The following is a 24,630-nucleotide window of genomic DNA, read 5'->3' on the forward strand; positions in this document are numbered from 1 at the left end:
TTGTTCTACGCGGCGGCCTTATGCACTTCAGCCACAGAGAGATCTCAGTGAGATATTGCATAATCAGTCAAAGCGCGGCTCTTCAGTAGCTATGTAGCTATGTACAGACACACTATCTCTACTTATCAATTGCTGCATATGTTTTTCCCACACCTCTGCCGGACGCCACGGTTCGTCATAATTTTTCGGAAATTCTTACAAGAAAAAAATCTTATAGAGCAGTCATAGTGACGGCAGATGAGGCCAAGTGCAGTTAAACATGAGTGTAATTTCGGTGACTTTCTAATTGTAGAATCACTGCTTGCCAGAAGAGCGAGAGTTGAAATCGTTTGTCTCGGCTGCAATAAAATACATGTGTAAGTAAGAAGTCTAACAAGAGACAGCCTGACGAAACAGCCTGACGACTAATGATTAGGCTGTTTGAATCTGAACCGTGGTGAATGAACCCGCCCCATAGGCCAGGCCTGTGCCTGTAATCTGCTTTGAACACATTTGCAGTCTTGCAAACAGTTATCAAGCTCCTAGAACGGCCTTTGTCATGAACCGCTACAACGCACCGTCCGTAAGCTCGGAGCAGTAAATAGTTCAACACTGTACTAAAATGTTCCGACTGCTTCTGAACCTAGCTATGTGGTAAGCAACGTGTACTCTTAGAAATTCTATGACAGAGGTATCATCGATGGAATAGCCAGTCTTATCACATGCTTCTTATCGCTTTTCCAAGATAAACAGGTACAAGAAAAAAGTTCGAGCTAGCTCGGACATTTAAGATAGCACTTTGAAGCGCCGATGCAGGACAGTAATCTTTGCAAATAATACTTATCTTGGCCGTCTCAGCCTCAGCTCCAGAAATTGTGCAAGAATACGCCTACTGCATCGGCAATATATAGCTTGCGATGACACCGTTATTTTTTCAGTATGATTCTACGATCATTTCGAGACTAGGAGGATACGCAGGTCTCCCTTTACATGCTCATTTTTCGCAAGTAACGCTACCCTCCAAAATAGACACTGGCCCTGAATATGAACGTTTATCTCTTTCTTATTTAGCAATTTTTGTTATCTTTTATTGCCGCCGTTCAGGTTGCCCAGAGGCTTACTCAAGATTGGCTGGAAGAGATTCCCAATTTCCCGATTTCCGGCTTTCCCAATGTTGCAACTAGGAGGCAAGTCATCTTGAGAAGCATTCTGGCTTGTGCAGTCTCACTAAAGCTCTCAGGACACCCCGTTTTTCAGTACTTCGTTACCTGTCGCCAGAACATACCAGGGCGAGATCAGTAAAATGTCATAACACCTGGCAGTTAAACAAATAAATTATCTCTGTTTTCACTTAATTAATATTGTGGATCGGGCAGTCATAGTTTAGTTCTGAAGGAATAAGATTGTGTCTATGTCTCCCATTCCCATAATAGGAAGACCTCTGAATCATACCCACCTTCTGCTCTCATAGAAATTTAGAGCATCAGAAGTTCTAGATATCACACCCTCAAACAATGGGCTTCAAGAGTGCATTAACTTCAACCTTTATTGACTAGTATCGTAAGTTACAACAGTGAGAGTCCCATATTACTATTTGTCATTTTCAACGAGAGAGGCCACACAAGACAGAGAGACCTGAGGACACTGGGACTTCGAAGTGTCAGCCACAGACACACTCTTACGTTTGCGAAAGCTTAAGACAAAGGGAGGTGTGTACCTGTGAATCCATAATGTGTCAGCACAGTACTAACGGCTCAAGACAAGAAAAGAGTATAGTGTGGTTGCGATTGAGAGCATCCTTGATGTTGCGAGTAAATGAAAAGATATAAAATGCGCCAGGTTTCATTTTTAGTTCATCTTCCTCGCTGGAACAAAGATCCAGATAGCCAACAGATTCTTAATGTCGCCATCAATTGCAAGTTCAGCTACCTCCACACGTGTCGTTGATTCGCAGGTCAATGGCCTCACAAAAAGGTTGAAAAACCTGAACTACAGTTCAAAGCAGGGCTACGGAAATTTTGACACGCACTTCGTTTCTGGGCAAGATGAAGTATCTTCCAGTGGCTTGCTGAAAATCCGGAAATCCTACAGGGAGAAATCTAAATATCCAGATTTTCTACCGACTTGGGATCCTGCTGAGAAATATGGTCCGTTAGAATTCCATGAATATCATGATCCTGCTTTGAGAGCTGATCCAGAATTTTCCAATCTTTTCCCGGAGGACAGAGTAGATCAGCTAGAAATAAAAAAAGTTACTCCGAAGCTGGGAGTCGAGGTAGGCGGAATTCAGCTGACGAATCTTTCTGACGCTGCGAAGGATGAGCTAGCCTTACTTGTCGCTCAAAAAGGGGTAGTAATACTGAAAGATCAGAATATTGCTGAGAAAGGTCCCGAATATGCAGCTGAGTTTGGAAAGCATTTTGGGAAATTACACATTCATCAGACTAGTGGACATCCTGCAAATGTTCCTGAATTGCACATTACTTTCCGTAGACCAGATGCAGAGGAGTTTTCTAGAGTTTTTGATGATTCGATAACCTCCAGTGGGTGGCATACCGATGTTTCCTACGAGTTACAGCCACCTTCTTACACCTTTTTCAATGTTGTGGAAGGTCCAGATGGAGGTGGTGACACATTGTTTGCTGATACGGTTGAGGCCTTTGACAGATTGTCTAAGCCTTTTCAAGATTTTTTGAGCACCCTACATGTCGTTCATAGTTCTAAGGAACAAGCTGAGAACTCACAGAAACAAGGTGGTGTTCAAAGGAGGGCACCTGTCACCCATATCCATCCTTTAGTTCGAGTTCATCCTGTGTTAAAGAAGAAGTTTTTGTATGTGAACCGTGCTTTCTCTCGGAAGATTGTTGAATTAAAGAGACAAGAATCAGATTGCCTCTTAAACTTCCTGTATAACTTAGTTGAAAGCAGTCATGATTTACAGTTGAGAGCAAAGTGGGAACCCCGCACAGTTGTCATCTGGGATAATCGCAGAGTACAGCACTCGGCAGTAATTGATTGGGAAGAGCCAATTCATAGGCATGCATTCAGGATCACTCCCCAAGGTGAGAGACCTGTTGAGGATTTAAAGTATTTAAATGATGCTGATTATTATCCTTCTTCGCAGACTTTAGATGTTTGAATGTGAATATGTTATGACGGTAAGAAAAACTATGTAAAAGCGGTGACGGAGGGTCTGTATCTTTTCAAATTGTTTACACGCAGATATATATTAATATGTATATCAATAAGCAATGAAGTTCTATTTTGGTTAATATCAACGCATGCGGACAAAAGTTTATCAGCAAAAATTTTCTCCTCAAGATCTCTATAAACCTCAGGACATTTTTATAATTTATAGAATATATAAGGAGTTATCTTGGTAAGCTTGAGTTCTTCCGTTTGCCACATCGGCTCTTGATTTTGTAAAATAGATCATGCTTCTTTTCGTCATGACGCACTTGAGAGGATTCAACGTGCTCCAGGGCCACAGTACTTTCCAATTTATGGTTTCGCAGAAATAGGGCTGCAATCAGTAGTGGAACACAGAAACAAAGACCTGCAACGCACAAGATTTTTAAAACATATCCATATGCAGCAGTCATACCTTCTCTCGCCTTAGATCCCCACGGATTATCCAGAGTAAATAAATTCGGTGATTTATATGCTGCCGCAGCATCAGATGCATTCATTGTCTTATAAATTTCTCTGGGTAGTACGCTTGTCCAAATAGCACCACTTACAGCAGATCCGACAGCAGATCCAATAGAATAAATCGATAAATATAAAGCTGTAGCAACTGCCATCTGGGCATGTGTCTTAGTAGCAGCTTGAATAGACGCCTGCGTCGTGTACGTAAAGAATCCAGCACCAAAACCCAATAAACACAATGATCCTGTAATTCCTGAACTGGAACCCCCAATAGTGCTAAAATGAACTAGTAAACCAAACGCAATAAACCAGCACCCAATACCGAAGATAATAAAATACTTTGTTCTTCTTGCCTTGACTATAGCGAATCCCAGTAAAGTACCGGAAATGATGCAGACAAAAGAGTACATTGAGGAAATTCTAGTTGCGGCCAGAACCGATTGATTATAAGCAACTAGTAACACAGTGAACATATAATCACCTTGCAAATACCAGTTGAAATTTATGAAAAAGGCAATAACCAAAGCAGCGATTATTCCACGATCTTGAATGAAATCCCAAGACACTAAAGGGTGTTTAGCAAACTTTGCTTCCCATAATAAAAAAACTGGCAGCGCTACGAGCCATCCCATCACTTCAGGAACGATAATGTGAGCAGAACGCCATGAAGGTTTATATCCACCAGCCAAGACTAAGGGAACTAAAATGCATCCGAAAACAACACAAAGTAAAACAAATCCTGCGGAATCTAATCTCCAAAAAAAGATATCCACAAGATATTCGCGCCATGTCAATCCCTTATACATTTTAAATTCATTCTGCAGTTTATCGGGTTCATTCTTAACAGCCAGATATCGCATGTGTATCGCACAAAGGCCTAAGGGGACACAGGAGCAGGGTAGAATTATAGCCCACATACCAATACCCCAAGACCATTTGTCACCGATTGCCTGAGTGACACCTCCACTAATCCAAATATTGATGATAAATGGCGTTGCCGGAATAAAAGAGGCTAGCACTCTCCAGTTCAGATCCGAAAAGTCCATTGCTATTATTTCTAACAACAATTGTATCCCGGTTATACCTAATTGATATATGCAAGTGCCTGCGCCAAACTTTGAAATATTGGTAGCCTGACATTGAATGATGGTTCCCACAACATAGAGCAGTAGAGAAAATATCAGAATAGTCATTCTTCCAAAAATATCCGAAGCCCTAGCAAATCCCAGCTGACCAGCAGCACCCATTACAGTCTTGATGCAATTTATAGTCCTTAACAACGACTTGTTTTTGAATTTGGACGTCGCTTGATATTGGAAAGTGAAACGGACCAAGTTATCCAAACCATATGCGTAACTAACCAGAAAAAGTGAACTGAAAAGCATTATCTTATGAAGTGGTCCGCTGTATTGCTTCCTGTAGATTTCAACATTGACCACCCCACTGCCTTTAATATTGAGTTTCCTTCCTCCGATGTATGCACTCTCATGCGGGTACGCGTCTTCCACGCCAGATACACATGACCCAGACGACTCAGACGACACAGATGGGGTGACATCCTTTACATAATCTTTACTATTATTTTCATCCAGATCTTTCCGTCTTACTGTCGCACTTTCTGACATGACAAATAGAGTACTCACTTGCGAAAAGCGAATAGTGACTTTAGCCTTCAATTATTTTCGAGCATTAAATAACACTGCCTTACTTATGAATATCTTTAGATTTTTGCACATTCTTGATATCAAGTTTGCTGCTTGCAAATGATGAGACCAACCTCCTAGAACTCATCATACCAGTGTAGATGCCTATTCCGAGCTTCATCGAAAGAAACTTGCTTCTGACACTACTTTCAAAACACATTCTTGATGGAGTTTATTTGCCCACAATTGTATGAGTATATCTAGAAACTGACAATCAGGAGCAAAAGCCGCTCTTGCACCGAGATGCGAAACGGGAAAACCTTTACGAAAACGGCAGATTGTGCCTAACAACCATCGAGAAAATTTGATGCTCTCTAATTTTATCTACCTTGCATCGTGCATATTGCATGAGTGACGCAAATTTGACATATTGAATGCCCAGGCGGTGCATCCACCTCATATGTGGCGGCGAAGGCACCGCACGGTACCGGAGAGTCTTAAAATACCTTTTGCTGTCAGTTCAATGACCAGGACTGCCGGATATCAAGGACGACAGCTTTGAAAAATTCAAGCACGAGGGGTGAGAAGGGGGCTTAAATAGCAGGCGCGGCAGACCACTGATATCTGAAGTCCAGAGTCTCCGACATTCCTGACATCTCTGACCTCTAGCCTCGTGTGAACTCGTAAAGCACCTTGTACAACCAAACCTCAACTGTCCGCCGATATTCCAATAAACTGAAGAATCGAACGTAAGATAACACTGTCCGGGTGCCATAACAACGGGTGTTTTTTCCGGCCAGAATCTAAAATAAATTGCTATGAATCGGGCGAATATCGACAATAGCGGGCATCGCCAATTCTGGCCTACAAGAAAATGAAAAGTTTAAACGTCAAGCATCTCGACAAGCGCAAAATAGTCGAAACAAAATCAACGATTTTTCGGGCCTAATGCCTGTTCTGAATTCAAGTAATGTCTCTTTCAACTTCCATGTCTCCTCATTTTCGAAGCAAAGGCATATAAAGATCGACTCTTTTTTTTTTAAAGTCTCAGCGGCAGAGATGATGGAGCACCGAATAGATGATCTCAAAAATATCTCACGTTGTAGAGGTGCTCTATCTTATCTCCTCTGCTTTTGGCGTATGTTCGCCTCCCCGGTACGGAAAAGATAATGCGCAATGCAATACCGGAGACTTTAATGCCTGTGTTCCTGCGAAGTCAGTTGAATTGAGCTCCTTGTGCAATGGTGACCCGGCACTGGAATCTGCTTGTCTACAGCAGGCGAGTTTGCGCGCGAACAAGGAGTGTGGAGCGTATTGTATGGATGTGGTCGATTGCAAAAGCTGCTTGAAGTCCATAGAGCTTCTCGGCCTGGGGCAAGATGCATGCACCAGCGTAGATATGAACTATTGTGGGTGTTAAAACCATGGGCAATTCAGTGTGTAAAGGATGCTTAGTAGGTTGTGTTTCTGACCGTTGTTGCAGAAATTCAGCAAGCGCCTGCTTTGTGAGTTTTACATTTTGTTCTTGGTTTTTGAATTCCACAAAAAAGGAAAGTCGTTTCGAGACGCAAAAAGAATAATGGCCCAAGAGAACCAGAAGAGGCCCCCGAGCGCACCGGTATTATGTATTCGTCTTAAATAATATATCTGCACTAATTTGATTCCATCTATAACTTTGTACTTTTATTGAGCCGCATCATATGCCCCCCCGAAATCATCAGGAAACCATCGATGTATTTAATACTTTATCAAATGAAATAAAGCTGAAATCAAAGCATCTCCCCAGAGAGCAGTACAGACGCCGGTCAGCATCTTAAATGAAAATTGAAAAGCATGCAACTACGACTGAGCACATAGGTTTTCCAAGCGAAGATTTTGCGAGCAATCGGTAAACGTCACAAAATGGAGCCAAAGAGGAAGCACTGCAGCTTTGCTTCATAACAACACACGACAAAAGTATAGCGATATAATCGTGCCACAACACCTTAGGTAAGCAGCATTGTGGTGCTACTTGGATGCATTCAGATCCCATATTTTCTTCGTAAATGAATGGAAGATGGCTTTTTTTCTCTTCGTCACAGACCTTCACCAGATCCCGTTTTCCACACCAGGGTCAAAACAAGACGAGCGTCCAATTAAACGTCTCAGGCAGAGATGCTATAGTACCATTAAGGAAAACAAGCGTAGAATTGTAGTGGTATATAAAAAATAAACAAATAAAGATAGTGCCCCCCATCGAAGGCAAGAGCTTCGCGAGTCAGTGCATCACGTATTTATAATCGGCAACTCAAAAGGCGGCTTCACTACCGTCATAGTTATAAAAGTTTCCACTATTTTCGGGAACTATCTTGTTGAAAGTCTCAACTAGCGCAGAGGCACTTTCTTCCGGCGTAATGACCTTCAATACCTTGCTGAGATCGTGTTCACCAGTAAACTTTTTCATTGCAGCTTGCCCCATGTCAGTTGACACCATACCTGGATGGAAAGCAGCGACTGTGAATTCTTCGCTCTTCAATTCCACACTAAGTTCTCTCATTGTATAATTTAAGGCTGCCTTCGACTGTCCATAGGCAGATATTGGTACAGGTAACAGACTTGTGATAGATCCAGCCGCACTGGAAATAAAAAATACCTTCCTAGTTTTCTTCAACATAAGTAGAGGGTAAATTTTCTGTAAAGTCAGAATTGGACCCAGAACATTGGTTCTATAGTGATCAATCCAGACCTCTCTTGGGGCCTCTAATACAGTATAGTAGGAATCCGCGATTCCGGAGTTTGCTATAAAAATGTCAATTCCCGTAAATGAAGGTATCTTTTCGATTTCTTCGGGAAGTTTATTTATACTTTCCTCCTGTGCGACGTCTAGCTGTACGATATGAATATTGTCCCTAGCTTCCGTCAACTGCTTTAATTCTTTGTTTTTTGGTAGAGACGTTGACCCACGAATAGATGCAATGACGATATTTTCCGATGAAGCACTTAGAATTTTCAGTAGGTTGAAACCAATTCCCCTGTTGCCTCCTGTGATGAAATATGTTGTTTCAGTTGAATTAGTCATGTTTAAGTTCTTGTTGGATGGCACTTTTGGACATGAACGTCGAGACACTAATGCAATTGAAAACCACCTATTTTTATATGTTTCTCAAAGTATTGGCATTAGTAATCATCTTTGAGTATTTTCCTGTTTTTTCATTGTGCATCGACTTCAATATTAACTGATCCTCATAAAGTAAAATAATCTAACGGTAAGTACTAACATATACAATGTTGCTGTTTAGGTGCTGGCAATTTGTCATCAGTTTGCCAAAACATTTGATTAAAAAAATTCATATGATGCGTCTTACCTCCGCATTAGATAAAGCAAGATATACTGTTCATCTAGAAAACATGTCAACCAATTGAGCATCGGCGAACTTCGTCATAGGCAAAGTGTTGGATCTCATAATAAACGCTTGGCATAGTACATTCTTATCTTATGTAATAAATAGTTTGCTCAGAATCTGTCGCATAAAACTGACTTAGTCATAATAAAGCTTCAATATGGGTGGGTATCTTGAAATACGAAGAAACGAACATACTTACTATACTAAAAGAATATAGAAACCATTATTCGATGATGTCTTTGCTCCTCAACAGATCTTCCGAAGCTTTGACGTAGCGAGCTGCATAATCTTCTGTCATTCCTTCAGATGGTAATATCGCATTACCTTTGTCATTGTAAAGCGTTCCGCTGCGTTCCTCAAGCTCAGGAGCAATTAACAAGGGAACAATTCTCAAAGCATACTGATCTGCTGTCTTGGTAAAGAGACCAACAAAATACTCCAGAATCCACGACTTCCACGAATTCTCTCCCAGTAGATTATTGCGTATATTGGTTTTTACCAAACCAGGGTTCAAGCCATAGAAATTAATACCGGGATATTCTTGTGCGCTGTTCAAGACAAGAGCCTCATTACCAGCCACCGTGTTCATATGAGCTTTCATGACACCCTAGCTCTTTTCCTGGTTCAGGTCATCAATTGTCCCCAACTGCCCTGATCCAGGATATCCCATCAGGAACACTCTCGGAGCAAGACCCTTGTTATCCCTGCTCATTTCCAACTTTGACGCTAGTATTCTGATCATGGTTAGTCTGTTCAAGTAACTCACAGCCATATCGCGTTCCAGGCCTTCCGCCGTTACCTGCCTCTCAATACTTGCAAATATGCCTGTTGTGAATACAACTATATTTGGGCAGATTGCGGCAATCTGCTCAGCTACAGTTTTCGAGACCTCAATAGAGCTCAAATCAGCCTTAATAAAAGTGATATTCTTGATCCCATCGTCTCTAAATGTTTGACCTACGATAGTAACCTGAGCACGCAATGATGCCATTAAAGTACCAATTGCACGACCCAGGCCACCAGTTCCGCCGACAATAACAACCTTATATGTCGCCAAGTCCAATTCTCCAGCCTCGCGGGGACTCCATTTGAAATCTTTTTCTTCCTTCATTTCCAACAGCTAATGCTTCCACTTTAGTAGTACGCTTTAAAAGTCGAACCTCTGAAACGCTCTGGAATTGTCATAAGCCTTCTTATTATATTGGATTCTTATCGGCATCCAGCGTTCAGATATTTGCGATTATACCATATCCCTAAAAAAAGCTATTGTTACATGTCCTTTTCGCCAGGCACCTTATAAATCAGTTAGCTACGCGCATTACGACATTTCGATCAAATAATGAAGAAAACCGACATCTACTGTCAAAAGAAGGACGACTCTGCAAATGACAAATCTCAAAATAACAAGCCGATACAAACAGCAAGTGTGCACACCTAATCTCCCGCCTGGCCCGCACTATAATATTGAGCTTTTGAGCTCTTAGTATTGCCAAGAATTATCAAGATGAAGGTGTATTATACCGTTCGTAGGGCCCAATGGTCGCTAACAAACCTTATTGACCTTGGGGTGTCATAAACACCATTTGAGACGCTAGATAATTTTCATGTTCGTTCTTTAGCCGTAAATCAATTTAGTGTGCAACATAGATCTCTAAAAGGCGGTGTTAAACGCAGGCTAACTACTGCAAATGACGGTACCTAGCAGCAAACACAAAATTGATCGGTTTTCTGCAAATAAATTGCGACTCTCGTAGGATGCAAAGATACTAGATTTTGAAGCCATAACGTCATTTTCTTCTGACAGTTCCATTCAGAGTTTATAATGCCCAAAACATAATTTTCGCCTCGTAAGCTACAGATAATGTTTATCTGCAGATGGCTGACTAACATGTAGCTGCAAAGGCAGATCAATAATAGATAATCAATTCTGACACATCATTGCCACGAAATAAGAGAAGTATGCGCAAGATTTCTACGTGCTCCGATGATGCAAAAGACCACTCAAGGAAACTGTACGATAGAATGTACTGACTTAGCATTATTGATGGGCGGAAAATCGACAACTTATAGGAATCGAGGTCAAGAGGGTGTTTATAGTGCGTAGCAGAGTATTTCTTCACCCACGTTTCTTATGAGGCTGGTAACATTACAGAAGCAAGACTTGAAATGAGCAAAACAAAACAATAATTGGTGCCGATAGTCATAAACGAAGAAAATGAGGGACCGATACCGAAGGAACGTTGAAACTTGCGGAAACTCTCAATGATCCTATGATCTACCGCCATGAAGAATGTTCCATGCTCTAGATACTGACAAAAGGAAACATCGTGCGTGGGATTCGCTGATGAAAACTGCGTCGGTCTTTAGTCAAGACACGATGCTCGAATAAAGCGGAAAACACTTAAAATGCAATTTCTTGGGCTATTATTTAATATCATAGAGATTGCGCATTTCCAAAGCAGAGGTGTTGTCCAGAAATTGGTTTTTTGTCGCATTCCTAATCCGGTGACCTTCAATTGCATAAATCTCGATTATATTCCCCGTTTGATGGTGTTTAGTGCTATCCGTGAGTAGTAGGGGGACACACGCAACTTGAAATTGTTAATCTTACTTTCGGGCTTCGAGCAGGCAACACCACCAATCAAAAATTATGAGCTGCATTCAGGGGTAGGAACGGCTCTTCAAGATTACTTTTTGCAGATATACGATTCCACATCTTCGGTAAAAACAGAGTCCTGTGATCGAATAAGTACTCTGACCGCTTCTCTTGTACAATATGTTCGCCGGCTTCTAATATTAAACTGACCATGCAGGTACGATGCGAAAAATGACATGTCCGATTTTTTTCAAGTGGTGGTGGTTCTTAAGATATGAGCAACTCGAGCTATCACTGCGAAGCGTGTTGGGAACGGATATCGTGAACACGCCGACATGTGATTGATAGCACTCACTTGTCTGCATATGCCGATTTGCAACGTCACTTGGAATTTTACGAGGATGCGACTGTGCTCGGGCCCCGTTGCCAGTGGCATCTGTTTATTATCCATCACCCTTGATCAGTTGATACGAGAAGCAACGGCTTGGGCCTTGAGCATATGAAATGAATGCAAATATATACATATGCACATTTGCAAGGTGTATTGGGTTCTTGTGATGTTGAAGGTATGGCCACATTACTTAACATTTTGAATAAGAACAGTCCTTTTATAATTGGTGCAAAAACTGCAGCGACTAACGCTACGCTGATTGGTAATTTTTGCAACATTAGAAACAGGAGTGGCCCTAGGTTCAAGAGTACTGGAAAGATAATCATGACGGCTGCAACAATTCACCTAGCTAAAAAGGAAAATGGCAAAGATTTACAAGATTTTCAAAAAGTTTACAATGCGATCGCGAAAAAACTAAGGGATGATAAAGAGTATGATGATCATACAGGCTATGGACCGGTGCTTGTCCGTCTTTCGTGGCATTCTTCAGGAACTTACGATAAAAGGGACAATTCTGGCGGATCTTATGGGGGCACCTTTAGGTTCAAAAAAGAGGCAAACGACCCTCTAAGCAAAGGTCTGAAGAACGCTACAGATTTCTTAAAGCCTATTTTTGATGAGTTTCCCTGGATCTCTCATGGTGATTTGTATACATTAGGCGGAGTTACTTCGATTCAAGAAATGCAGGGCCCAAAGATTCCATGGAGGCCGGGCCGGGTTGATACAGATGAGAGTACAACTCCAGACAATGGAAGATTGCCAGAACCATACGGGGATGCTCATTGGGTCAGAAACTATTATGATCGTTTTGGATTCAACGACCAAGAAGTTGTAGCATTGTTAGGTGCTCACATTTTAGGCAGGACTCATTTGAAGAATTCTGGTTTTGACGGTCCTTGGGACGATGATCCAGATATTTTCAGCAATCAGTTCTATGCCAATCTCTTGAACGAGGATTGGAAGTTCGAGAAAAATGATGCCGGTAACATGCAATACGACTCAAAAAAGGGTTTCATGATGCTGCCAACTGATTATGCTTTGAGGCAGGATCCCAAGTATCTGACGTATGTTAAAAAATACGCCAATGACCAGGATGCTTTTTTTGAGGATTTCAAGAACGTTTACGTGAAGCTATTGGAAAATGGTATCACATTTGAGAAAAGTTCACCAACGTACGTCTTCAAGACACTAAAAGAACAGAAAGAATTCAAGAAGTCTTAGTTACTGTTTAATCAACTTATCTATTTATTTGTCTTTTTTTGAGCGGGTCTTAAATTTGACACGCTAACGTCCAAAGGACCCTCCTAATTTTGTTTACATCAACTTACTATATTTTGAAAGAATATAGTTAATCACCCTCAATTGGTTGCCCTTTATTTGTGTATAGGACGTTTATTCATACCGCCACCTGTCTTAACCGGCTTTTTGTGGCGCTATTCCACGAGCAGCGAATGAACATGACTCGAGTTTCTAACTATATTGACATCGATCAATAAATACACACCTACAAATCTATGTAATTCCTTTTATGATTTTCAAAATTTCTTTATTGTTTCAAAAAAAGTTTTACCTTGAATCTCGTGGACCCTTAACTCCAAGTCAGATGGTTTTCTTGACCCATCAGCACCTGCAAAAGTTCCACCACCCCATGCAGAGCCACCATGTGCCTCAGTCATGTTGCTCAACTCACTGGATGCATTTTTGTAACCCAAAGGAACAAAAATCATACCGTGGTGGACTAAAGTTGACAAATTGTTAATAATGGTAGCTTCATTACCACCACCGGTACCTGTTGAGACAAAAACACCAGCAGGCTTTCCATGCAGTGCACCCTTCATCCAAAGACCTCCAGTGGCATCCCAGAATGCGCGAACTTGTGCTGAAGCATTACCAAATCGAGTTGGAATACCAAACAAAAATGCATCGTACTCCTCCAAAGTGGCATTTGTAGCCAATGGATAGGCAGGCTTTGGGCGACCGCCAAGGGCTGCGACTACGCCTGGAGCTAAAGTCTCTGGGACTTGGAAAATATCAGCTAAACCACCAGCTGCCTGAACACCCTTCTGTTCGGCTTCAGCCAAGATGGCAGTATGTCCATAAAGTGTATAAATAATAATAGCGACTTTTGGTGCCATTTTTAAATGTGACTGTTTGCAATATAGAGAATAATTGATATCTTGGTGTGCTGTGAATTCAAATACACCTCAATAACGTCGGAAGATGCTGCAAATTATATAGTATGCTCTAGAAGATAAAAGAGGTAATATTGATCGTTTTACATTTTGTAAGGTATTAAATTGGCTTCTCAGAGCAGCCTACTTAGTAATATGTAGTGCTGATTAAATAATGATAAGATAATGTTGGGAGCTGAATAATGCAAGATTTAAGAGACATATTTTTAAGACGGGGAATTGACTTCAAACTCAATTAAGGGAGCGTCTTGCAATCAGAGAGCCGTGACAGAAATATTTAGCTAGATTTTACGTTGAAGGCGCAAGGTATTCTACCGCATTACATACGACTAACAGAACCCTTATTCAATCAACTTTGGTCAGCTTTGGCAAACTCACATCAACCTTGGTAGTGCCGACCAGCATTATCATCTGGATCAACATTGACCATTTTGATGGGTTTGCCTAGCTTTCCTTAACAGTCAACTGAAAATATACATATATGCTTGATATCAAAGTCACGTGTAATTGAAGGTCGTTTATTCTGCACGCAGAATAGCACATATATGATCCGCTTGTCTTGTTACACACCAGATGGCAACAGACCTGGGTCCAAGAGTTCATCCGGTATCGATAATGTTTTATTGGATATTTTGTGTTCACGTTTAGGATTTCAAGGCTTTGCGTTTTAGAGATCATCCACTTACAGTTCTCTACTCGGGCCAACTAAGTAAACATGTTGGATTCGGTCAATAAATAGCGCCAATTCATATAGTAGCGACCAGTTTTGATTTGAAAAGTCCAGGACAGCAAAGCTGGTCCGCTGCCAGTTACTCTCTGACATTCTGACCATTTATTTTATTAGCAGGAAGACTCGGAGATCTTCTTTAACTTCGAAAATTCATCATCTTGGTAGTCTTGTGTCATGGAACCTGGTCAATACTTGCAGGATTCAACATATTCAGTGCTGAAATCTTTTTTGAAGGCAGTGGCGCCTTTCAAGAGCTAGGAGTAATATTTACTTTACCGAATGCCTATGTTATACTTCGTCTCACCTAGATGCAGGGAAAAAGGAAACGCATTATCTTCAGCCTATTTGATGCCGAAGCACCAGTTATATTTCTTATAGGCGCTGGTTGCTCGTCTTTGCTGAGCCAAGTTGCCTGGTAGCCGTGGGCTTACTGGCTAACGGAAATTGCGTTTCTGCTTCAGGCAATGATAGGATACTTTGTTCTTCCTTAAAACTATATACCAGTCCAGAACAATAGACTAACACTTCTGGAACAACTGGATTTTACGGGATCACTTTCAGGAGCTGCCGGCTTAGCTCTATTGAATTTGGCTCGGAACCAAGATGCTATGGTTGGTTGGCATGTTACATATACGTATTGTCTTCCTTTAATTGGTATCTTCCTCTCTTCAACTTTTGGATATATCGAGGTCCAGGACGCTCAGTGATTGGTTCCACTTACTTCGCTGTCAAGAGATGAAGTTTTCTTGATTGGCTGTATTGCCGTGGGATGGTTAAGCTTACCTCTTGAGTTATTATATGAATTCAGAAATATCTCTGCAAAGAATTTAAGGAATTCGCCTGAAGTGTCTGTCTCCTACTGGAAAAGATCAATGATAAATGACACTGACCAGTTAACTTCACTAATGAAATCAATTCTTCATGTACGATACAAAATTATGGATGGAAATCAATTACATTAATGAGCAAATGCTACATTCCGCGAAACTTATTTGAACGTCGTACTACGGAAGACTCTAGACTTATTACCTCCACTGTGCGAAACTTTGCATTACATTCATAAAACTGCAACATGACGAAATGTTCAGAAGTGAATTATTTCGAAATTATCAGGTTTTCTGCTACTGTGTTGTTCGATTGATATCCGTTCTTTCTCTCGATGCTTTATAATAGCTTAGTGTTGATAATTCAACAGCGAAGCATCACAAAAGTGGGAACGATACAACGGCACAACGATTTGGAGCGTTCGCCATGTAACATGACAAAAGCTACACTTATTGAATTACGATTGGACGTTCTTTGTTGTCTCTGACTGAAAAATATCAACTAACGACTACTGTATTATATTTCTGTTATTTTTATTTAATTGAAAACATGTTCACCGTAGATCGCCTCCAATTCATGTAAATCTTTTCACAAGATTCAATAAAATTCAATGGACAATATTTACTCCATTCTCTATAAAAATGTAAATGAAAACTTAGGTTTTCGAATTGATTAAAATGTTCAAATGTATTTGTAAGGATTCAAAATTCCATTAGGGTCATAGTGATTCTTGATATCTTTCATAAATCTTATCTCTATATCACTCCTAGAATAATGCAGTTTGCCCTTTTTATGGAAACCAACACCATGCTCAGCACTGATAGAACCTTTTTTAGACTGAATGTATTCATAAACAAATGGTTCTAATAGGTTTTCAATTTGCTTTGTGAACTCTCTCACAGCAATATTCAAATGAATATTTCCATCACCAACATGACCGTATCCACAAGATTTAACAATTGGTTTTGGTGCATCACCAATCAGTCCAGCTGCATTCAACCTCTCTGTCACGGCTTCTGATACAGAATATAAATCCTTCAGCTGAAGGGACATATCGTACTTGTACATTCCTCCATAGGAGTTACAAGCTGTAGGAACAGACTTTCTCCAAGTCCAAATTCTATCATAATCAGCTTTGTCCTTGGCCATTACACCCTCAGAGATCAGTTTCGAGTTTAGAGTTTCTGAAACGAAAGCGCTCAGCTTTTCGTCATCATGATTTTTGTTGGATCCTGATGTTTCAATGAGGACATAAAAGTTATGTTGATTTTTCAATGGGAAGGGCAAGTCTTTCAAGTATTCTATGGTGCATTCAATGGAGCCGCGATCCATGAATTCAAAAGCAGATAAAATTTCGGATAGCTCACTCTTTGCCTTGACAAATAGTTTTTGCACGGTGTCAAAACAATCAAGACCAAAAAAGACGGCATTCACTGCTTTTGGTTTTGCTGCTGCAAGTATAGATACACCAGTGATGACACCAATGGTACCTTCTGCACCGATGAATAGCTGCTTCAAGTCGTAGCCAGTGTTGTCTTTCCGTAAGGCATTCATGTTGCTGATAATTTCGCCATTAGGTAGAACTACCTCTAAACCCAAGACATTTCCATGCAGAGAGCCATATCTCAACAGGTTCAAACCACCTGCATTCGTTGATACGACGCCCCCTACGTGACAGTTATTTCTTGAGGGCAAATCTAGCGGAAAGATATGGTCATGCTCATGCAAATATTGATGTGCGTCGCGCATAACGACGCCTGCGTCACATTTGAAAGTTCCGCTGACAGGATCGAAGTCTCTGATTTTGTTCAAGTTTCTCAGAGAAAGAACAATCTCATCAAAAACTGGAACTGAGGCACCAACTAAGTCAGTGTTACCACCTTGTGGTACCACTGCCAGCTTGTTGTCATTGCAATACTTCATAATTTTTGAGACTTTCTCGGTGGACTTAGGTAAGAGGATTAAATTGGATTGGCCTCTGTACTTCTTCATCCAATCCTGGTTGAAAGAAACAAGGTCCTCGGGGCTCTGCGATTGTAATATTTCATCATTTGAAAGGATCGAGCGAAAATACGACACATCGGTGGAATCTAGAATCTTAAAGTTTGCAGTTCTCTTAACTTTTGGGTATTCCTCTGCAGTCAGATGCGCAATTGGTTGTGCTACAGTCATAGCTTTTTAAATAAATGTTAGTTATAGTTATGTTCAAGCAGTTGGTTAAACATCAAGATTGCTGTATATGTCTTGCATCCATCATTATGTTACATATATACTGTCCACATAGCCATAAGTCTTGTACGGGTTGACTTGACTTATTTCCTCTTTCATGCCGCGCGTGACTTGCACCCGACGGAGTCATTAACTGCAGATGTGGTGTCACACACTTGAAACTATCCACAGAAATTTATGTCGGTGAGAGTCATTCATTTTGATACTGAACCTAAGGGCCCCCCTGGAGGAGAATGCAAAACAACTGACTGACGATAAAGGCGGTTGGCTCGTATAAAGACCACTGTTTCGGGTTTTGTCAGAAGCATATAGATCAATCTCCTACGATACACTTTTCTGTACGAGACAACGAAGGTAAGAAAGGACATCTTAATTTGGCAAGGAACAATGCAGCACGACTGAGGTATGATACATGCTGAAAGTAAGACACGCAAATGACGAGATTTGAAGGCGGTAAATACGTACGTACAGTAAAAAGCTCAAAACATGGACAGAGATGCAGACAACTGTCCCTGGGGGTTTACAGATCGAATTTTTACGAGGTTTCTCCCACTTACAATAGGATAGCTCTAGAATGACCAAAGCAAAAACTTTCAATACCGAGAGCATGCACTTTGAAATGCAAGGCCTGTCTTCTTAGCCTTTATTCCGAGCGATGTAAAAGGCTGTCTCCCATTCAACTCTCAGCTTGGCGTCGTCAGATAAATTACAATCCAGCTTAATTTTCTCAACCACGTGATCTATGATATCCCTTGTACTGCCCTCGTTGTTATCTAACCATGTCTGGTATACACTCCATGTGCTCATGATATTTCTCAACCTTTTCAAAGTAAAATCATTCTTGTAGATAAAGAACTTTCCTGGCTTCATGCTTTTGAGCGGAACATAAGTCTCGCTTTGGATATGCTCGGACTTATCGTCTGGAATTCCAATATTAGAGCCCAATTTCCTGACGTACTTCATTTCCGATGGCCAAAGAGATCCAAAAGACTGCTCATCCTCGTATACGCTATGCCTGAAAATCTCATTTGCTCGGGGATAATCGATGAAGACTGGATCACAATAGAACCAATATGACAGGGTTCCCCCTGGTTTCAAGACTTTGTGTACCTGCTCGAAAAATCGATCAAATGCTGTATATTGTACAGATTCGCCTGCAACCACTAAGTCGACAGTGTTTTCCCCAAAACACTCATCTAATGCTTCTGCTCTCACCTTTTTGAATTCGACACGCTTCTCTTCACTATTAGGGATCTTATCTACAACTTCTCTAGCAGTTTGCAGCATCTTCTCTGAAGGATCGCATCCTACAACCTTATCAAAGTACTTCAAAAGAGGCAATGTACCAATGCCCGTTCCACACCCCACATCTACGGCCAACTTCCTCCCTCCAGCATGATATTCCACAATTGCCTCATAAAGACTGTTAGGGTACGTGATTCTATTCTCTTGATAGTTCTTTGAATCTATGCTATTATCTAGGTATGCGGTCATCTAGGTATGCGGTCATCTAGGTATGCGGTCATCTAGATACTGTTTTGTTGCTTGAACTTTATTCGATGAAGGGTTAGAGAGTGGCACTAAATGTTTTTTTTATTGATTTTATTGTGCACAAATAGCGATTTTGAATACCTCTTTTAAATACCTCTTAGTAGGCCGGTAGGGAGAATAGCCGCTAGATTGCTTCTTTTTTTAGCTTTAGTATCTGACTCTATACTTCACTTTTCGGAATACTCGTTCCCGGAGAGCTTCCCCGTGAAGTTCAACATCCGGTATTCCTTGGCATGAAAACTGATAATAAAAACAAAGCACGTGATTTTTAAGGTAAAGAACGTGGAAGACCCAAGCTCAACACTTGAATTCCAGTTTACGCCGCAATGTTACTGTAAATAAACTCACTTTGCTTGAATATCAAGGCTGAGTGTATGACGTTAACTTTAAGAAAGTGCGTTCTGAAAAGGGGGGAGGAACAAGACGTGAATCAGGCAGGGTTCAAAAAAAAGAACTCCGGCAAAAGGTGAGCAACACACTTCGATAGGAATATATCAGTTAAAAATCGATGAGTTCTAGTTCTAGTTGGAACTTGAACCCACATGTCATTTTTCAATACTGTAATAATAAAGATAATAATAGGAGAAAAGACTTACTGTAACCTAGATCCAATTCTCAACCCTGCAGTGACTTATTTGCCCGTTCTGTAATTTAGCAAAGATTCTGATCACAAATTCTGAAAAACCACCCTCTTATCAGAAGCGTTTTCTAATGTAAGCCAGCCATGTTCACGCATTATCGCTGCCCCCATTAAGAATCTCATCAGGTTCATGTTTTCAACTATACGGTACGTCTCTACTACAGCTCCAAGTTGAAACTCAATGATAAAGGTGTTAGGTGCTAGCCATTCACCCCTTCACTTCTTCTATACGAAAGAGCCTAACCTTTTGAACCTCCTTGTTAATTTGGTTTTTCTGAAGTTCTCCCATAGTCGTTCTTTTTTTTCTTCTGTATTCTCAAACATGTCTCTGATCTTAGCTACTCTAAATCTTATCCACATTTTTCCTAAATGTTGAAGGTACGAGTGTATTTCTTTTTACAGCAGTCTGACGACAACAATCAGTCCAAGCAAATTATTAAAAAAATGCAGTTAAGAATAGCTATAACTTTAGTTCTTTTTTTTTCTGGATTCATCAGAAATTCAGTTCTCTTTTGCTATGGTAATCTCCTATATATATTGAAACAATCTGTCGCTAGTACTAATACTTAAAATCCCTCAACCCGTTTCCTCTATCGTTTCAACTTAAGATGTTTGTTCTTCGTGTAATTTATACTTAGAGATGCGAGCAAAAATCTGACAGTCTCTTCAGCCGTCATGCTATAATATTCACTGAGTATCATAGATCAATCTGCCAGTCAGCCGAATTCAATTGACGATGACTCAATATTACATGAGCCAACCGAAATATATCAGAAATGACTTATCCTCAGTGATACATGCCTGTCATTTCATTCCGGTTGCTTTAAGCGATGCATCATCATGGGTTAAAAAACGTCCCACATATCTTATCACGCGTTTTCAGATCATCACAAATTGTTTCAGATTGAATTTAGTAGTAGGTTTTTCATTTTTCTGCTTTGCTCAAAAATCAGCATTGAGTTCTTCCATGGAGCGATGAATAGTATCCATGTAGTAGTGATAAAATTGGTTGATTCGAAAAAGGCAGGTTATTTGTTAACAGCCACTTATTTCTTGAGTACATTGATGTTCTCAATTTTCATGCAAATAATATTCACCACACCAAGTCCAGGAATATTGTATTGCATAAACTGAATGCTCATCTCTTCTGAAGACAAGAATCGACAAGTAAGGTCCTATTCTTCTAGAAGGCAGAGAAGCAGCTGATACTAAGAAATCGCAGAAACACAATGCAGACGGGTTGGCTTCATCACCGGAGAAACCTATCCTCGGTTACATATGGCCAATTGGTGAGTAAATTGCAAGTCAAAGCCTTTCATTAGATCCTCTAACCTCGAATGCCTCGAAACAGTGAAAGTACGCCCGAAAAACCACCCAAGCCATATAGCTCAGATTATTCTGAGCTGTACTTCGACAAATCTATAACTCTCGTGGCCACCTTCTGTGTGAAATATCTGTCATGTGTTGAAGCTATTATGATACCCGGGAATGTCAATAAGGCATTTTCAATAACTTCTAAACTTGGAAAATCAATGTGATTGGTAGGCTCATCTAGAATAAGGATAGAACATTTCCTCATGATAATTTGACAAAGCTGTGCTTTACGGCGGCACCCCACACTCAATGATTTTAGAGGACTCTTTAAATCGTGCCACTTATAAATTCCGAAATGATTCAAGCTACTAATCGCTTTCTGCTTTGAGGCATTTATGGAGGTATCTTCCTGCAGCAACTCAACTGGAGACTTATCCAAAGGAAGGTTCTCTTGCTCCTGATCTAAGTAACCAACAACTGCATTTCCACTGATAGAGACTGCACCATGATCTGCCTCTGTTAGACCCATAAGAATTCGGTTTAAAGTAGTTTTACCGGAACCATTAGGCCCCTCGATTATCAATCTTTCACCTTTAATCAAAGAAAAAGACACGTTACTAAAAATGTGTTTCTCGTATGACTTTGAAATCTCAGACACGGCTATCCCCAAAAGTGAACTAAATGCAGAAGTTTCGTCAAAATCAAATGATATTTGCGATCTTTCGGGAATGACTTCAACCAAACTACTACTTACATGGTCAACTTTGTCAGAAAGTTGATTCACAAGGCCAGTAGTTCCCTTTTGAGCCCTTTGTTCCTTGTTGTTGTAGCTTAATTTATCTCTATCCGATCCTGATCTAACGATTCTCGCCTTGACCTTTGATTGCGCCTGAGCAGCCTTAGATTTCAGTTTCTTAAGCTCTTTGTCCTGAGAACGTCTTTCCTCAATCAGTCTTCGTCGTTTCTTATCTTCCTCTTCTAAATAGTGCTTGTAGCCGCCTTTAAAATGTGTAAACTTTTTGGTGTAAGGTGACAATTCGGAAATAAAATTCGAGACTGCATTGATTAGAGCTCGATCGTGTGTAACAATTATGACACCGCCACTGTATCTTTTCAAAAAAGACTCCAACCATTCAAGACCCTTCTTGTCCAAATGATTTGTTGGTTCGTCCAACAGAATGAAGTCTGGTTCCAAGATGCTAAGTGCGCATAGAAGAGTTTTTGTTTTCTCACCACCGCTAAGAGATTTGAAGGGACGCTTCAGTATCTCATTTTTCAGCCCAATGAGAGACGACTGCCTGAATATCTCGTGCCCACCCAGCAAGTTCAACTCTTGTAGCCACTCATGTGAAAAGGGCTCGAAGGAAGATTCTAAAAACGAATTGATGTCTTCGTCGTACAACGATCTGAGTAAAACATTGATTGCTAATTCATCACCGTCGACTTCCTCGAAATGTTGAGGCAGAAATCCCACTGTGCCCTCGATCCCAATAGATCCTGAATATGGGTAATCCTCCACTCCGGACAAAAGCTTTAAGAATGTGGTTTTTCCACTCCCATTTTCCCCCACTATTGTCTCCTTGTTGCCATAGGAAAGTGCAAAATCAAGGTCTGTAAATAAAGTTTTCTTATCCAGAGAGAGGTCCAGATTGCGCACAACTATTTCAGGCGACTTTTCAGTAATCAACTCGCGATAGTAAATTCCATTCTTATAGCGCTGCTTAACTTGTTCTTGAACGTTGCGGATTTCTTTCTGCCCTGTTGGCATGTCTTAAACTTGTCTTAAAATGGTGGTTCGAGCTGGCACTCGAAAATCACTTGGTAACGCCCGCGCTTACTTTCTTCCCGCAAGTGCTTTCAATACTTATCACTATTACTTGTGACCCTAGTAGGCCGCGCTGTTCTATAAGTATGTTGACCGTATACTCAGGAGAAAGTACTAGTGTTTACTAGTAGCACTTCCACGGCTCTTTGGTCTCGTTTGCGCCTTATATACTTGAAATTCACAGATTCTACTGCCGCACCTTTCAGGAGTTCGCGCTGAAATGGACACTGAAGTCGTGTCTCGTCAAAGAATATTGCTTTCTCTTTTCAAGTAAATGTCTTATCGTTTATGTGTGGCTCGCAATTAAGTTGCAGCTGAAAACAGAAATGGCGATAGTTGCAGTGTTGATGGCGTATCCTGCTAGTAGCAGCTAATATGCGGGTGAAATTGACATTGTTCGTTAGACTCGTTAAGCTTAATCACTGCTCCTTGCTGTCTCTGGCAATTTTGCACAGACAAATGGGATGTGATTGATTGGCTATGTAAAACACAGCATTGCAAATGATCAGAAAATTAGTTTGCTGAATGTGGCTTTAGCACCTGGACTGTATAGATGAAGATAATCGAAGCAGACGCTTGTGCTTGGGCCCTTAAAGGTGTATTTTCGTGGCGACAAGGGTGCTAGAAAACTGATTTGAAAAAGTATGTCTTGGCATATACACAAGAGATAAGAGCGCCTTTCCAAAATGACATTTAGCAATAGCCGAAAGATGAGTGCCTGATCAATGTCTTCTGAGAATCAATCGGTTGCAAACAGTGAATAAAATGCTATCATACATTCAGTTTAGCACCTGACTATGGAATTAAACCGTGTATCGGATTGGGATAAATGGTGCCCCGAATGCAAGGCATATATTCACATAAGAATAAAAAATCCTCGCTAATCGTCATGCTGTGCATTTCAGGAGGTGTAGACCATCTGTTGTTAATACAAGCGTATTTTCTAGATATCTACTTATAAAAGGAAGAACTCGTCCATCTCTAGTGTATCAATCACCTTCATTTTAAATGTACATTTCGAATACCATACATATTTTTACGAAGATAGTAGAGTATTTCTCTTTTGCTTTTTTTCAGGTGAAGGTATCAACTACCGAGCCCAGGATTAGAGCTGTGTGAAACACAAAAAGGTCCTTACAAGTTGTGATAAAGCTAACCACTATGGTAAGATAAAAGGCAAAAAACTGACATGCTTCCAAATGATTTGGCAGTGCACTACCGCTATTTTTAGTCACCTGTGATTACCTGATGTAGCTCAGTAGTGTGTATCGACCATTTGAATCAAATCATAATGCCTTCCAATAACGCTCAAATATTGCGCTGCAGCTTAAAGCAAAATGGCACCATTGCAGCTTTGACCAATTACATTGTAAGAAATTTCAGACTTACACATTTGCAGACAAAGAGATAAGTGCTGCAATAAAGAGGAGCCGTTGGGAAAATGTTTTATCTTACTCTAGACTCTGGAAAAAGTTTATCGAATAATAATACTTATTATTGCACATATATAATCCGACATGTGGTGGGTTCAATTTATTGTCAGAAGGGCCGCTTTATATCATCACAATTAGCAAAACTCAGCCAAAATTAAATGGTGGAGCTGCGGGCAGCTTCTTTCTATGGCAGAAATGTGTTATAACAGGTTTTTCTCATCAAGATAGACATCAGCATAGAATATACAAGC

The 24,630-nt window shown here is 40.6% G+C and overlaps 9 protein-coding genes across 9 annotated transcripts; 2 read left to right on the forward strand and 7 right to left on the reverse strand.

Moving 5' to 3' along the window:
* Positions 1-1,879: 1,879 nt before the first annotated feature.
* Positions 1,880-3,118, forward strand: JLP1 (sulfonate dioxygenase; the record flags this gene model as incomplete). Its single annotated transcript, XM_037288121.1, has 1 exon — positions 1,880-3,118. The coding sequence occupies one exon, from the start codon at positions 1,880-1,882 to the stop codon at positions 3,116-3,118; it is 1,239 nt and encodes a 412-aa protein (XP_037144016.1).
* Positions 3,119-3,350: 232 nt separating this feature from the next.
* HG535_0C06440 (uncharacterized protein) lies at positions 3,351-5,252 on the reverse strand (the record flags this gene model as incomplete). The annotated part of the gene is made up of 1 exon (XM_037288122.1): positions 3,351-5,252. One exon carries the CDS (start codon positions 5,250-5,252, stop codon positions 3,351-3,353), a length of 1,902 nt encoding a protein of 633 aa, XP_037144017.1.
* Positions 5,253-7,557: 2,305 nt separating this feature from the next.
* On the reverse strand, positions 7,558-8,328 carry OSI1 (Osi1p; the record flags this gene model as incomplete). Its single annotated transcript, XM_037288123.1, has 1 exon — positions 7,558-8,328. One exon carries the CDS (start codon positions 8,326-8,328, stop codon positions 7,558-7,560), a length of 771 nt encoding a protein of 256 aa, XP_037144018.1.
* A 548-nt stretch (positions 8,329-8,876) lies between these two features.
* HG535_0C06460 (putative short-chain dehydrogenase/reductase) lies at positions 8,877-9,254 on the reverse strand (the record flags this gene model as incomplete). Its single annotated transcript, XM_037288124.1, has 1 exon — positions 8,877-9,254. The coding sequence occupies one exon, from the start codon at positions 9,252-9,254 to the stop codon at positions 8,877-8,879; it is 378 nt and encodes a 125-aa protein (XP_037144019.1).
* Positions 9,255-11,757: 2,503 nt separating this feature from the next.
* On the forward strand, positions 11,758-12,861 carry HG535_0C06470 (uncharacterized protein; the record flags this gene model as incomplete). The annotated part of the gene is made up of 1 exon (XM_037288125.1): positions 11,758-12,861. The coding sequence occupies one exon, from the start codon at positions 11,758-11,760 to the stop codon at positions 12,859-12,861; it is 1,104 nt and encodes a 367-aa protein (XP_037144020.1).
* Positions 12,862-13,175: 314 nt separating this feature from the next.
* On the reverse strand, positions 13,176-13,775 carry HG535_0C06480 (uncharacterized protein; the record flags this gene model as incomplete). Its single annotated transcript, XM_037288126.1, has 1 exon — positions 13,176-13,775. The coding sequence occupies one exon, from the start codon at positions 13,773-13,775 to the stop codon at positions 13,176-13,178; it is 600 nt and encodes a 199-aa protein (XP_037144021.1).
* Positions 13,776-16,068: 2,293 nt separating this feature from the next.
* DLD3 (D-lactate dehydrogenase) lies at positions 16,069-17,559 on the reverse strand (the record flags this gene model as incomplete). The annotated part of the gene is made up of 1 exon (XM_037288127.1): positions 16,069-17,559. The coding sequence occupies one exon, from the start codon at positions 17,557-17,559 to the stop codon at positions 16,069-16,071; it is 1,491 nt and encodes a 496-aa protein (XP_037144022.1).
* Positions 17,560-18,252: 693 nt separating this feature from the next.
* Positions 18,253-19,110, reverse strand: HG535_0C06500 (class I SAM-dependent methyltransferase; the record flags this gene model as incomplete). The annotated part of the gene is made up of 1 exon (XM_037288128.1): positions 18,253-19,110. One exon carries the CDS (start codon positions 19,108-19,110, stop codon positions 18,253-18,255), a length of 858 nt encoding a protein of 285 aa, XP_037144023.1.
* A 2,090-nt stretch (positions 19,111-21,200) lies between these two features.
* On the reverse strand, positions 21,201-22,889 carry HG535_0C06510 (ABC-F family ATP-binding cassette domain-containing protein; the record flags this gene model as incomplete). Its single annotated transcript, XM_037288129.1, has 1 exon — positions 21,201-22,889. One exon carries the CDS (start codon positions 22,887-22,889, stop codon positions 21,201-21,203), a length of 1,689 nt encoding a protein of 562 aa, XP_037144024.1.
* Positions 22,890-24,630: the final 1,741 nt, after the last annotated feature.

This window comes from Zygotorulaspora mrakii, chromosome 3, assembly GCF_013402915.1.
Source record: "Zygotorulaspora mrakii chromosome 3, complete sequence".
Classification (NCBI taxonomy): domain Eukaryota; kingdom Fungi; phylum Ascomycota; class Saccharomycetes; order Saccharomycetales; family Saccharomycetaceae; genus Zygotorulaspora; species Zygotorulaspora mrakii.